Below are 14,322 nucleotides of genomic sequence, written 5' to 3'. Positions count from 1 at the left end.
GATAGGGGTGCGGCAATAATAAAGAGAAGAAAGAGATGTGTAATTGTGAGTGTGTTATATTCCACCTTATTGTGCCTTTATTTATAGTAGTAAGGAAGGTTAATTCCTTAACCTTTTAGAATTACAACTCTTAATAGGTAATCAACTCCTAATAGAAATATAAAAGATATTTCTAGATTTACTAAGATTTACACAATCACATTCCTAATCTAATAGGACTGCAACAGGGGTGTATTATTTGTATACGAAAACGTTATTGAAAATCGAAAGAAAATTATTCTACTTCCAGTAATAATTTTATCTTGCGAGTTTGTATTTAACGTGAATATGTTAGCCGTTGATTCAATTTTTTTTTCTAATACGGTTTAGATTTGTGAATCACCATCCAGTTTGTTCCTATTAGATGCAAAATCCTGAGTACAATGTTAATCTCAAATATTGTCAGGATCATGTATCTTTGACTTCAATGATAAGACGGAATCTCGCTTGTTGCGATTGAACTCCATGAACTTTGTTTATGGAAGCTGAAGTCTGCAAAACTCTTTTTGTATGCTTAAAGGCCCAGCAAGACAAGGAAAAAGGATGTAGCCCGGAAGGCATTCACAAAAAGAAAAGGGATGTGTTATTCACGTACTTAACTTTACTTCTTGCACACCTTTTGTTAATTTATGTTCGTTGATCTTCTTCAATTCATTCGATTCAACAACCAAAAATTAGAAAGGTGTGAGAAGTAAAAAGGCTGTATAGACATCACACCTCAAAGAAAAACGATTTTTCATCCCCTAGATTATTTACCTTCTTTTATTCTTTTAAAGGTTTATGCTAATCCAAATGTATTGAGCGATGACCATGTGGTAGACACAATCTTATGTCATCTCTGAAAGAGTTCCAATGTCATAATCCAAATAGCACTCAAGGGAACGTTGAATTGAAGAAGTGGCAATTAACATCATGCAGCAGCAGAAATGCACTTTGGGTGAGCATTCATGATGTGTTGTGAAGAAACATAAAAGTGAGAGAGACGTATCTACACTACGTACGCCACCACAACAGTGTTCAGAATTGATAAGCACTGTCATGTGTTTCAACTTTCTTACATGAAGTTGCTTCGCAAATTTAAGACACCCCATAATAGCATACTCGTTGCACCAATAGAAGATGGTACGGCTATCGGTTGCACCAGTAGAAGGTGGTACGCCTCCGTGCTGTAAAAAAAGGTTTAAAACCACTAGCCCTAGACTAAATTCTAGTAAAATTAGAGATTGATCAAAATTGAACCAAAAATCAGGATGGTATTCGATTGCAACAGAGAAAAAGTGTTGTCTCTAGAGCTCAATCATCTCGTGTCGACGTCACCAATCACGTGTGAGATCACATTAGGAACAATAGTGTTATGGACACAAAGAGATATTTGTTGAAAAATTTAATATTATTTTTATTATATTAAATTAATTAATTAAATGAAAATTAAAAATGATGCCTTTCGGTAAAAATGTGTCTATCCTAATAAAAAGTTGTAACTTTTGACTTTTCAAGAATGATCACATGCTTTCAAAAGAAGTATCTCAAATTCTATAAATAGAGAAGCCTCCCTATAAACATAAGATAACTTTTCATTTTTTAACATAATCATATTAGAGAGTCTCATTAAATCCATATGAGACAGTATTCAATACAATCGGGTTCATTGGAGCCTTGTGATTTGGATTACTACTATTAAAAAAACGTGATCATTGTATCTTAGAAGATAAGCGCCGGTCAACCATGAGTACCGTGCTGAGGAGTAAACTATCTTAAGAACAAAGTGTCCAACACTCTGTATTTTCAAGTTTTCTTAATTCATTATGTCAAGTTCATTTAATATTAGTTACTCATGTGCATGCATTACTTTGATATATAATTACACGTATTCTTTGTTAATTTTTCATATAATTTAATATAGCAAATAGACCCTAATTTTTCCAACAATATCTGACTTATAGAGCGAGAAAATATTCTCTCTTTTTACAAAGGGGTCTCGCTCTCACATCCAGAAAAGGTGACGGAGCAGATCACAGCATGACAAGCACTAGAGCTGCACTCAGAGAGGCCCAAGCAAAAAGTGTGAAAAAACATAAAGTAGGAAAGGGACATCTCCATATAGCCGTTGCCGTTAAAAAAATTGCAATAAATTACGAACCATAAGGGAACGTACAAGGACAAAGAAAGACAACGATCACAGAGGAACGAAACAATAGCCGTTGGATAGAAGCCTGCAGAAACTACAACTTCACTATATGGAATTGCATCAAAATGTGGATCAGTTGGGATGTTCTAAACTTCTAGTTACCGAAAAGAGACCGTCGATAAATTTATCTAAATCACGAATAGAACGAATGTTAAGAATGGAAGGAGAGCCTAAAATAACTGTTCCGAGAAGAACAGCGCAGTTTATTCACCCTGATACGGAGGAAAAGAGACAGGTGTGCACGGCTGTTGCATACCTTCCTCGCTCATAGTTTGGCACCAGGGAACTTGCAGGATCCAAAACCTGAAAAGAGAGAGAGATGAAGAACCCATAAGGAGACGCAGAGTGTAATTGTACCACAAAGAACTTGTAATAATAATTGGTGTTCATATTTCATATCCCCCCTATCAAGCTATCCTATAAAAGCTAATGATGCCACCATACTATAACAATCACCGAACAAAAGAGTAGCTTTTTTAGTCTGCATTTTGTTGGCGGAGAGGTCCTGAGTTTGAATCTCATGAATTAGCGTTGACATAGAAAAAAGATTAGCAGAGCAATTATCAAACAATTCTTATACAACTATAAAACAAAGGTTTTTCTACAATGCGGGATAAATACCGCCAAATGTGAGTGGCCGGTCGATCAGTACAATGCACCCGGTGAACCAAACACTCACATCCCTTAACTATCTCGTATTGGTGAATTTCCGCTACAAAACAATATAATACCGTATTGCCATCCAATGTTGGAGAATTCCTGTCAAGTTAGCTATAGCAATGTGCTTTTTCAATAAACTTAATTTCGAGTACCCCATCATAATTTAGATTAGATTAGACTATGTTGGAATTAAACGATAACAATTATGATAATAATTAACAATTGGATCACTAGAACAACTAATTAATGAAGCAAAAATAGAAAAGAGAAAAGAGAAAATTGACTTACTTGGATCCTTGATGGTTTGAGTAGCGAGCCCGCCGAAGTAACAGCTCCCACCAGCCTTCCTAAACTGAGCCCAATACGCGCTAAACGCATAGCTCGCGTGCCAAAACAACGAATCCGGTTTAAAGCACTTCCCTCCGGGTTGAATCGGGTCACAGGTTTTATTCCCCTGCGAGCAGGCGTACGAAAGAGCCGACGCCACCGCGCTCCTATTCGCCCCCTTCGCCACCATGCACCAAATCGGCCCCTTATATGGCTTGTTATTCTTCGCCGCCGGCAACGGCGGGTACTCCGACAAGGGCGTCTTCCCGCTTAAGTCAATCGGGTACACATGCGACCCGTTCGGGTATAGCAACCCGAAATTCCGCTCCGTGCTGGGACCCGGTTTGGTGTTCTCGTTGAATAGAGCGAAGATGAAGCTCGGGAGCACTACACCCGGTCGGGCCGGCGTCCCGACCGGCGGTTTGGCGTTGAATTTTTTTACAACGTTTCGGTTGTAAGTGGCGGCGTTGCGGATGTTAGCGCCAATCTGATCGTAGTCGCCACTGCTGGGCCAGCCCGTTTCGGCGATCCATATCCGAGTATCTGGGTACCCGAGTCTTTTCATCGCGAAAATCAAAGCGTCCACCATTTGATCGAAGAGGTTGTGGTAAGTTAAGCCGGAAACCGGGTCAGTGACTGTAATGTTCTTGGATTCGAACAGAGCGTAGGCCAAATCGATGTTGGTCGGGTCGGAGGACCAGGGGAAATACGTGTAGACATCGAGGAAGAAGAAAGACTTGGTTTTGTTGATAAATTTCAACATGGGTTTGAGGACCAAACCCGAAACATCGGACCGAAACGTGCCGTTCGACGGCGGAAACGACGATTCGAGGACGTCCATGGCCAATGGGGTTCCGACTTTCACTTTTGTGATTCGGTGGGTCTTCAGAGCGGCTTTGATTTTCCGCATTGCCGGCACGAGATTATACCAGACTTGTTTATCGGGTTGGCTGAGGATTTCGTTTCCAACGAGGAGGTACCGAATCAGAGTCTCCGGGTAAAAGGGGACGAGATTGGTGTGGACCCAATGGTCGGCGAGCGTCTGATTGGAGGAGATGTTGTTGATGAGCTCGTTGGGGACCATGATGGAGACCTGGAGGTCGGTTGTACGGAGGGCGGTGAGGATTTTGGGGTTGGCGTCGTAGAGCTTGACTCGCTTGGCCTTGAGAGACTGGATGAGCTTCACGGACTGCGACGGTGGTGGGAGGTTGTTGCCCAGCTGACCGTAGTTCACACCCACCTTGGGGGCGAGCTCCGCACCTGAAAAAAATCAAAAGGGGTGAGAGAAAAATACCAAATGAAAAAAACCCATGTCGCCATTTTTGAGATTTTGGGGAAGAAACTTACTGGAAATGGAAACTGAAAGGCAGAGGATGAGCAGGGGGAGAAAACCCAGCTCCATTTTTTGTGGATTTTGAGCTGCCAGAGTGACTAAAAGATGAGCTTTTGCTAATTATGTGAGTTTTGAAGCAGAAAGAAGTGATCTGGAGCTCAAAGATTGGATCTTTGAGGAAAAAATAAGAGAGAAAATGAAGGAACTAGGGCACTGAGCTGCTGACTATTGGACCCCTTTGTATAAAAGGAAGGAGTGCGATGTAGTAGGTGAGGAGTGAAAGAAGATTAGGAATAACTTCATAGAAAAAATAAAGAAAAGAAAAAAGGGGTGAGAGAGAGAGAGAGTGAGAGTAAAGGTTACAGTAGCTGTGTTACTGTTTTTGGGGTTTATTATTAAGTTAATGAGGCTTACTATTTTGCTTGGTTTCCATGAAGGTGAGGAAAGGTGGAATAAAATGGCGACTCATATGGCAAAAAGGTCTAATTAGATACGGACGAAAAGTACAGTTAGCCGTTTGAGTGTTGGCAGCTTCATAAATTTCCAGCTCAGAGGGCTTCTCCTGCCACTTACAGAATATAGCTTACATATGAAGAAAATATTGGGTAGGGCTATAAGCTTTAATATGTCTCCCTTATCAAAACGTGCTAGTATTCCCTCACTTCCTATTCTCTTCCTCTCTTTCGTTCTCTCTTCTCACTTATTTTTTTATTTTTTATTTTTTTATTTATAAAAAACAAATACAAATAGTTGATGTGGCTTAATCGTAATTGTATAATAAAAAGAAAGAAAAAATGATAAAATTTAGAAGAGAAGAGAACTATACTCCTATCAAAACACTATAATCACTCAATTGAAAAAGAAGACGTCTTGGACTTGCAGAGAGATCTTGAGGACGAGATAGGTTTAGGCTGTTCTATGCACTATTGCTCCTTCTTCACCAACTAATGGGGAATTCTAAGGTTGTGACAGTGATAGCAGTATGTTCAGGGATCTAAACCTTATATAGTGACAAGGTAATGTTATCCACATATCTTTTTCTACCTTCCACGCTTCTTGTTAATTTTGCTTATTGATCTTCTTTATTGATTCCATCCAACGACCGAAAATTGAAAAAGTTGTGCGAAAGGTAAATAGGTGTGTAGAAATCACCTCCCTAATGCTTAATGCTTCTAGAATCTTACCTACTTACGGATTCAACAAACCCTAGCGAACCTATAACTAAAATATTATAGTCCATAGTATTACTTTCTTTACAAGAATCCCTTATTCCCTTGGTAATTAAAACCGATTATCACTATTACTTGAGACACAAAAAAATAGCTTACCAAATAGAACTCCAACTCTAATCTTTCTCAGATATAACCATCTAAAACATAGGGTTTAGCTTTTACGGTTTAATTCGAACATTCTCCCATTAAAAAGTTAAATCTTAAATTAATCAAGTTCGAGTTTAAGATCAAGCAAAATTGTAAAAGTTTATTGCATGCTTCAAAGACAAAGATTTATAACTGTACAAGATAGCTATAACCTAAATTTTTTAAGACAACATAATCAAAACGTTGTTGTATCCGTTTATGTAAACGTACTATTTTCTCATTTTCTATTTGTCTTTTCCCTATTACCCAAAAAAAATCAATGCCCGAGTCCACTTTGGGTCACTAATGTCCAATTAATACTTCTTTTTATATCTTTACGATAAAAAGACCAAGGAATTTGGTAAGAAAACTGGAACGCAACGTCGGAACAAGTTGCCCATACGGCCACACCAATGTATAAAAATTTGGGCATTGAATTTTCAATCGAAGAGGAATTATAAAGAGATCTTAAAGTGAAATTTTTTATAAATTTTTTGTTATCTCACAGTTTAACATTAATTTTTGTGTCAATATTATAAAATATTATGTCAAAAATATGAAGTGACAGAGAATTTATGAAGAATCATACTTTTGAGAGAATCTCCTTAACATATCTCTTTAATTGAAACCATTATAACAATCAAATGTATAACTTCATGTTCTTGATATTACAATTTAATGATATTTTTATTATTGTACTTTTATGTGTAAGTGGAAGTAAATTTTAACAAAGTTCCGAGTATCAACATTGTACATGAAAGTAAAGAAGCAAACAATTTCAAAATAAGAACATAAGAGATTAATGCAATTCAATGTAAAACACGTCTACGAATGAATTACGGCAAGAAATTTTCCTAAACAAACGAGTATTACAAAGAAGTGTTTAACTTTCACAATTCAAATTTTACTAATTGCAAAACCCCAAACTAAACTAGTAAAGAACGCAAAACAAACAAAGGAGATTCTCTCCAATTATTTTCTAACTCTCAAAAACGCAAATTAACTCTCATCGATTTGTACTGAAATAACCCACACCTGACCGGCCCGGTTCTACTCGAAGTCATTAATTTGACCATAGTGGACATTCGACCCAGCCCAATACTCCTCCAATTACATTAGCCCAGACCAAAAGCACTCTTTCCAGTTTCAAACCCCGTAGCGCGTCCCTGTTTCCCACATCACTGAATAGTGAATGCTCCCCAACATTACACTCTTCCTCCGTCGCTCTTTGATGATGCCGGTGACTTTACGCCGCCTTCTCACCGGCGTCACCGCCACTATCAGAAACCCTAATGTTCACCTTCTTCCACGCCCACCTCTCCCCTATCGCCATGTACATCCCCACCCCTCATTTCCGTCCTCACATCCGTCACTCTATCTCAACCACCGCCTGCTGTCCTCCTCACCCACCGAAAACCCTATCCCTCCAAACCCGCTCCGAACCCGAACCCCACTTGAAAAGCACTTCGAGACGTGGGTCCAGAAGCTCAAACCCGGGTTCGGGCCACTCGAAGTGAACGAGGCCCTGAAAGCCCAATCGGACGCGGATCTCGCCCTCGACATTTTTCGGTGGACCGCCCAGCAGCGGAACTACAAGCACAACCACGCCACCTACCTCACCATGATCAGGATCTTGCTCGACGGCAGACGCTACCGCCACGCCGAAACCCTAGTCGAAGAGGTAATCGCCGGAGCCTGTGAAATTAGCGTGCCCCTTTACAATTCCATGATTCGATTTTGCTGCGGAAGAAAGCTGCTTTTCAATCGTGCTTTTGATATTTATAAGAAAATGTTGAATTCCGAGAATTGTAAACCGAATCTTGAAACTTATGCATTGCTGCTGAACTCGTTGCTTCGGAGGTTTAATAATATGCATGTTTGCTATGTGTACTTGCGCGCCGTGCGGTCTTTGTCGAAGCAGATGAAGGCGTGCGGTGTGATTCCAGATACGTTTGTGTTGAATATGATCATAAAGGCGTATTCGAAGTGTTTGCAGGTTGATGATGCAATGCAGGTTTTTCGCGAAATGGGGTTGTACGGGTGTGAGCCGAATGCGTATACTTATGGCTACATAGCTAAGGGGTTGTGTGAGAAGGGGAGGGTTGCTCAGGGTTTAGGGTTTTACAAGGAAATGAGAGGAAAAGGGTTGGTGCCTAGCAGTAGTACGTATGTGATTGTGATTTGCAGTCTCGCTATGGGACAGAAGTATGATGATGCGACTGAGGTTGTGCTTGATATGTTGAGTAATGCTATGTCTCCTGATTTGTTAACTTACAAAACGTTGTTGGAAGGGTTGTGCCGGGATGGAAAGGGTGTCGAGGCATTTGATTTACTAGAGGATTTCCGGAGGAAGGATAGTATGATGAATGAAAGGACTTACAAGACTTTGTTAAATGCTTTGCATTTTGTAAATGGAGAGTAGTCCAATTCTTATACTCTGAGTTCAGCTCAAGACGTCTATGCCTTTTCCTTGGTTGGATTCGTATATGAGATAGGGAATCTCATATGGTCGATGCTGAGAGGATGTAGTAATGTGACCATGCCACTATCAGCCTGAAGATGTATAGCATGTATGTTCTGCTACACATTTAGGCGGTTCTTTTTCATTACTTTTGAGGATGAGTTGGGATTGCTGAGAACGTTTAAGTTCTGCCTTTCAAGGATACATTAGAGTCGAAGTGTAATTTGGAGGATAGCAGAGTTTACAGGTATGCTGGAGCTGCATTGTAAACATGTCAACTTCCAAGGAGTCGGAGCTAAGTGAACTCTTTCTCAGAGACTCGGGGGAAGTGATCTTGCAGAGCGATGCTACCACGATTTGCGGGTTATATTGCATGGCTTGAACATATTGTTGTCCAGATTTGTATCCCAGGAGAAGAAGCTTGTAAGTTTATTTCCGTTTTCTTATCTAACTGGATGAGTTTTCAAAACAATGATATAGTGGATGTTAAACATGCAAACTGATTTTCAGCGATTTATTAATAAAATACATAGCATTCGTTCCAGGCTTTTACTTGATCTTTATTGAGACTTGGCCACGGCAATCCCTACCTTGGGCGGATTCTTGGGTGTAGCTTTTACTTGATCTTTATTGATGCTTGGCATTGTCTTGTAATTTAATTTCAAACTTTCAATGGTTGAAACTTTAGAAATGAGTTCCACACTGTTTGGTTTATCTTTTGTATAGATGATGATGTGTTAAACTGAGTTTTAAATAATTTTGATGTTATTTGGTTCAAAATTGAGATTTATTTACAAGATTGAACTTGATAAAGTTGGGCAAACTCGCATGAACCCAAACGCATGCCAAACCCGAATTAGGAATGTAGGTTTAAAGTTGGGTTGACGATCTAACTCGTCAAACCCATCCAAGATGCACCTTTAGACTCATATAAAGGGTGAGTTCAATACCTAATAATTATGAAATGAGACGTAAAATATGACCTCAGAAAATCAAAACATCTACCATCTTGAAAATAATAATTTGTCCTTGAATATTACCATATGACGATTGTGACATCCCATATCGTCGAGGGGAGTGATCCTTAAATATATATTTCTCATCTCTAGCTAGCACGAGGCCTTTTGGGAACTCATTGGCTTCGAGTTCCATGGGAACTCTGAAGTTAAGCGAGTAGCGCGCGAGGTCATTCCCATGATGGGTGACCCACTAGGAAGTTTTCATCTAAGTTCTCAAAAACAAAACTGTGAGGGCGTAGTCGGGGCCCAAAGTGGACAATATAATGCTATGGTGGTGGAGCGGGCCCGGGAAGTGGCCCCTCCCAGGTTGGGATGTGACAATTTGGTATCAAAGCCTAACCCTGGTCGTGGTGTGCCGACGAGGACGTCGGGCCCTTAAGGGGGGTGGATTGTGACATTCCAAATTACCCAGGGGAGTGATCTTTATATGTATATTTCTCATCTCTACCTAACACAAGGCTTTTTGGGAGCTCACTGGCTTCGGATTTCATGGGAACTCCGAAGTTAAGCACCCACTGGGAAGTTCTTGTCTAAGTTCTCAAAAACAAAACCGTGAGGGCGTAGTCGGGGCCCAAAGTGGACAATATAGTGCTATGGTGGTGGAGCGGGCCCGGGAAGTGGCCCCTCCCAGGTCGGGATGTGACAATTTGGTATCAAAGCCTAACCCTGGTCGTGGTGTGCCGACGAGGATGTCGGGCCCTTAAGGGGGGTGGATTGTGACATTCCACATCGCCCAAGGGAGTGATCCTTATATGTATATTTCTCATCTCTACCTAACACAAGGCTTTTTGGGAGCTCACTGGCTTCGGATTTCATAGGAACTTCGAAGTTAAGCGAGTAGCGCGCGAGAGCACTGCCATGATGGGTGACCCACTGGGAAGTTCTCGTGTGAGTTTCCAGAAACAAAACCGTGAGGGCGTAGTCGGGGCCCAAAGCGAACAATATCGTGCTATGATGATGGAACGGGTCCGGAAAGTGGCCCCCCAGGTCGGGATGTGACAACGATATTCTAGTATCACATAATAATAACTATTTTTATGATAACTAAATTTATACAAGTCATGATTTCTCTTGGAGAGATCAAATCAACTATAATTAGCCTTTATTTTATTTTATTTTTGATAAAACAAGGGGAAAAAACATAGACAACCTAACATAAACCCTCATAACAAACATATCTCATTTTACAAACTCCAAGCACATCTTCCCTAAGAGCAGACACAATCCAAGCAGGAGGATCATGGAAAACAAGGCTCTACTTCGTCATTTGATTAGCAACATAATTTCGCTTCCTGAAAACATTGGTTCACCTGATATCTGACCAAACTATCCATCATTCTCTTACAACTAGTCACAATTATATAAAAAGGATGAAAGTTATTAGATAAATTTTGCTTGAGCAAAGTAACAGCAGATAGAGAGTACATCTTAATAATGAGAGTAGTTATAATTAGCCTTTAAAAATGGAAAATGATATTCAATTTTTCACACAAAATTTTTCATGTTGTTTTTCATAGAGAAAATATACAAGGAAGTTTTAACGAAAAATCTGTTGTACTGTTCACTTTAATGAAAAATTATATTTTTACACTAAAAAGTCAAACCTGTTATTATTTATTTTACCTTTTATTTTATCTTTACCTTTAAAACTCAAAGTTTTCAAACTCTTTTCATTAGTTTTGTTAATATATAATCATTGGTAAATCCGTAAATGAATGAGTAAAAAAGGAAAAAATATTTACAAAGTGGACCATTGACTGCCACATAAGCCAAAAATATGTCGACGTATTCACAACCAATAGAATCCATATTTGAGACCCATTTATAACCCCGAGGGCCGAGACCCACTCCTCGGACAGACTCGGACTGAGCGAGATCGCGAAAAATGAGCACCGCTGCTGCAATGAAACTCGTTGCCATTCTCTTCTTCTTCCTGTCTCTCTCCAGCTCCGGTAGGTCTTAAATCACTCACGGAATCCTACGAATTCCTGATTTCATATGGGCTCAAAACTGTCAATTTCATTTGCTAACTTGTTTTTGCTTTCGAACTCTAGTTTTTGCGGCCAAGGAGGTCAAAGAGTTGCAGATTGGCGTCAAGGTAAATTGCCCTTTTCGTTTTTTGTTTCATTTAGCTGTTTTCCGAGTCCAATTTGTAATCAGAAACGATGTGTTTATGTCGAAATTGTGGATGATTTGCGGGAGCTGATTGATTTGTGGTGATTTGTGTGTGGGGCAACTGCTTGGTTAAGTTTAAAGTTTCTTACTTGATGAGTCATTGAATTATGATCTCTTCTTTACAAAGCGGTATTCTAATCTACTCCAATCTGCGGAGGTTTGAGCGTCCTCGCCAACTGGTCTAACTCACATATGCAAGTTACGATCTTTTTTAATAGCATGCTATGTTTAAGACCTTTGGGTTATTTTTTGCCCCGGTTACTTTCGTTGATCAGCTTGGTTTGGATTTGGGTCATTTTCTTTGAAGGGTTGATTGTTCCTATCATTATTCTATGAAGTGCTTTGATTTGCCTGACTCTTGGGTTAGATTTTTTAAGATTTTATTGTTATTTCTTTGCTTTTCTCTGCTCGTGTATTGAACCTTGGACGAAGAGGGGTTTGCTAGAATTGGTTGGAAGTTGGAGCTCATCCTTCCTTAACCTTTATTGATACTTGGAACTTGATTTTATTTTGCAGTATAAGCCGGAATCTTGTGAAGTTAAGGCTCGTAAAGGTGATACAGTCAGGGTACACTATCGGGTAAGTTGAATCTATGGAACAGCTGACGGTGATATGTATGATGGTATATGCATATAAATACTTTCTTGTAATCAGAATCAGATTAGCATTTTGTTATTAAATGTGATTACCAAACATAGCATACTTTTTGTTTTTCTTAAGAAAGGTCAAGCTTTGCAATCATATTCTTTGCTTTAGAAACCTGACAAATCTTGTTATTTCATCATTTATTGGATCTATTCTTGTGTAAATTATGCTGCCTATGTATCCGTTACTCGTCTTGTACGTCTTTTTATATGTTCTGGTTAATAGAGAGCTCATACTCCGCTGAAGTGAAACCTAATAGCATCTGGTTGAGACTGATGTTAACGTACGTTGTGGGTATTAGTTTGGTATTTTCCGCCAGTCTATTCTATCAGCCAGATCCCCCCTACCCCTGCCAGTATTCGGTGTGAATATGGGGTAAACCAACTGATATTTGCAAATCCTCTGCAAGATCTCTTGAGAATGTTCAGGTTCTGACAGACTTTGTGTCACATAATACGCTTTGACATTCAACTCTCAGTTTCAGTTCATCAGAAGCTTTTTCTTAATTGCTTGTACTCTTTTTCATTCAATATATGAATTCTACCCGCATTCATGTAGTTGTCTTACCATAAGTCAGATTTTTTAGCCAATTTCTCATCCTATAATGAAGACTGAAAAGACTAATAGTTTTTGTCTTTAACCTTTGCAGGGGAAACTCACTGATGGAACTGTATTTGATTCTAGTTTTGAAAGGGGCGATCCAATCTCCTTTGAGCTTGGGACTGGTCAAGTTATAAAAGGTCCGTGGTGCACTATTTAGTTCGTGTCCATATTCTAATGTAGTTTTCTTACTCTTGTAAAAGTACCTTATGCTGGAATACATAGCAGGTTGTAGGCAAACCCATAGCTTGACAATTGTTCATATAGGAAGCATTTGTTTATTCTATATATCTAAGCCTATATGCATAAGTAACCAATTTCAGATAATTACATTCATTAGTTGTTTCTACTGGCTATAAGAGTTTAATGAACTCTTCAGCTTGTCAATATTCTAACCTGCTTCGTCTACTAATGACGGGCTTACTATGACTGTTTTCTAAAACTTTACTGAATGTACTTTTGGACTAAAGTATGTTCAACTCGTGGTCTTAATAACTTGGGTTCCTTTCAATTTTAAATTGGTGATGGGTATGCTGCATGTAATGGCATTGTAGCCTTTTACTAGAACCATACATGTAGCTTAACTGCACTCTGAATATTTTGGTTAAGATCTCCAGAGGTGGACATATGTATTGTTATTGAAAACTTGGTATAATATTACCTTCAGAATTCAATTTCAGCATATGAAAGGATTTCTTCTTTGCAGGATGGGACCAAGGATTGTTGGGAACGTGCGTAGGTGAGAAGCGGAAGTTGAAAATACCTGCAAAACTTGGTTATGGGGAGCAAGGTTCTCCACCAACCATCCCAGGTAATGAATTATTCCAATCCGCATGTGTCCAGACCTCTTTTAATGTGAAACATGTGTAAAAGCAGTAAGATCCGCTATTTATGAAATTAAAATCTTAAACGAGTGAGGTTGTTTTTTGAACGTTGCAGGTGGTGCAACACTGATATTCGACACCGAGTTGGTGGAAATTCTGGGGAGAAGTTCAAAAGCTGAAGATGAAGAGCTGTAGGTGGGGAGTGATTCCTTTCTTAGTTTTCTTGAAGAAGTTCCTTGTATCCACAACCCAGTGGAGCCAAAACGTTATTTTGCTTTATGTCTTTACTTTATAATCAGGGTATTTTGTCTGTGACTTCACTATTGACCAAAAAAAAAGTGGCTTCACTTGTCAAGGCATGATACGTTGTAAGATTGTTAATGTTCATGAAAGCTTAAGAGATTTTTTTTTCATATTTCACCACCATATTGTTAGGAAGATGATTTTTACTCTTTTTAGCTTCTCACAAGCCCATCTTTAGTTTTGGACGTCGGATTGAGTAAATCAAACATAAACAACGGTCAGAATTAAACATGAGTGCGAGAGGTTAAAAATGATGTGTATTTTCCTATTGTTTGGTTTCATGTTGTAACCTGTTAATTATACCATACCAATTAAGAGAGAACAGAGGGAATAAATAATGGGTTACACGGTAGAACCTTTCCTAGGCATGCTTTTGGCAAAGCCTGTCTC

The 14,322-nt window shown here is 39.3% G+C and overlaps 3 protein-coding genes across 3 annotated transcripts; 2 read left to right on the top strand and 1 right to left on the bottom strand.

Annotated features, from left to right (window-relative positions):
- Window positions 1-1,956: 1,956 nt before the first annotated feature.
- On the bottom strand, window positions 1,957-4,803 carry LOC137729357 (probable glucan endo-1,3-beta-glucosidase A6). The gene is made up of 3 exons (XM_068468291.1): window positions 4,562-4,803; window positions 3,176-4,474; window positions 1,957-2,530 (listed from the first exon to the last, which is right to left on the bottom strand). Exons 1-3 carry the CDS (start codon window positions 4,614-4,616, stop codon window positions 2,493-2,495), a joined length of 1,392 nt encoding a protein of 463 aa, XP_068324392.1. The 5' UTR covers window positions 4,617-4,803; the 3' UTR covers window positions 1,957-2,492.
- Window positions 4,804-7,070: 2,267 nt separating this feature from the next.
- LOC137729855 (pentatricopeptide repeat-containing protein At3g25210, mitochondrial-like) lies at window positions 7,071-9,042 on the top strand. The gene has a single exon (XM_068468902.1). The coding sequence runs from the start codon at window positions 7,098-7,100 to the stop codon at window positions 8,325-8,327; it is 1,230 nt and encodes a 409-aa protein (XP_068325003.1). The 5' UTR covers window positions 7,071-7,097; the 3' UTR covers window positions 8,328-9,042.
- A 2,160-nt stretch (window positions 9,043-11,202) lies between these two features.
- Window positions 11,203-14,049, top strand: LOC137728794 (peptidyl-prolyl cis-trans isomerase FKBP15-2-like). The gene is made up of 6 exons (XM_068467560.1): window positions 11,203-11,337; window positions 11,440-11,483; window positions 12,077-12,139; window positions 12,855-12,945; window positions 13,512-13,616; window positions 13,745-14,049. The coding sequence occupies exons 1-6, from the start codon at window positions 11,271-11,273 to the stop codon at window positions 13,822-13,824; spliced, it is 450 nt and encodes a 149-aa protein (XP_068323661.1). The 5' UTR covers window positions 11,203-11,270; the 3' UTR covers window positions 13,825-14,049.
- Window positions 14,050-14,322: the final 273 nt, after the last annotated feature.

This window comes from Pyrus communis, chromosome 3 (genome assembly GCF_963583255.1).
Source record: "Pyrus communis chromosome 3, drPyrComm1.1, whole genome shotgun sequence".
Classification (NCBI taxonomy): domain Eukaryota; kingdom Viridiplantae; phylum Streptophyta; class Magnoliopsida; order Rosales; family Rosaceae; genus Pyrus; species Pyrus communis.
The sequence above is the reverse complement of the archived record's forward strand: the minus strand, read 5'-3'. Positions and strand labels throughout refer to the sequence as shown.

Excerpts from the sequence above, each read along its gene's own strand:
- LOC137728794 (XM_068467560.1), top strand. The coding sequence starts at position 11,271 with ATGAGCACCGCTGCTGCAATGAAACTCGTTGCCATTCTCTTCTTCTTC. Across the intron at positions 11,484-12,076 it reads AGTTGCAGATTGGCGTCAAG|TATAAGCCGGAATCTTGTGA; the intron begins GTAAATTGCCCT and ends TTTATTTTGCAG. Across the intron at positions 12,946-13,511 it reads GACTGGTCAAGTTATAAAAG|GATGGGACCAAGGATTGTTG; the intron begins GTCCGTGGTGCA and ends TCTTCTTTGCAG.
- LOC137729357 (XM_068468291.1), bottom strand. The coding sequence starts at position 4,616 with ATGGAGCTGGGTTTTCTCCCCCTGCTCATCCTCTGCCTTTCAGTTTCC. Across the intron at positions 4,475-4,561 it reads CCTTTCAGTTTCCATTTCCA|GTGCGGAGCTCGCCCCCAAG; the intron begins GTAAGTTTCTTC and ends GATTTTTTTCAG. Across the intron at positions 2,531-3,175 it reads TCAAACCATCAAGGATCCAA|GTTTTGGATCCTGCAAGTTC; the intron begins GTAAGTCAATTT and ends CTCTCTTTTCAG.
- LOC137729855 (XM_068468902.1), top strand. The coding sequence starts at position 7,098 with ATGCTCCCCAACATTACACTCTTCCTCCGTCGCTCTTTGATGATGCCG.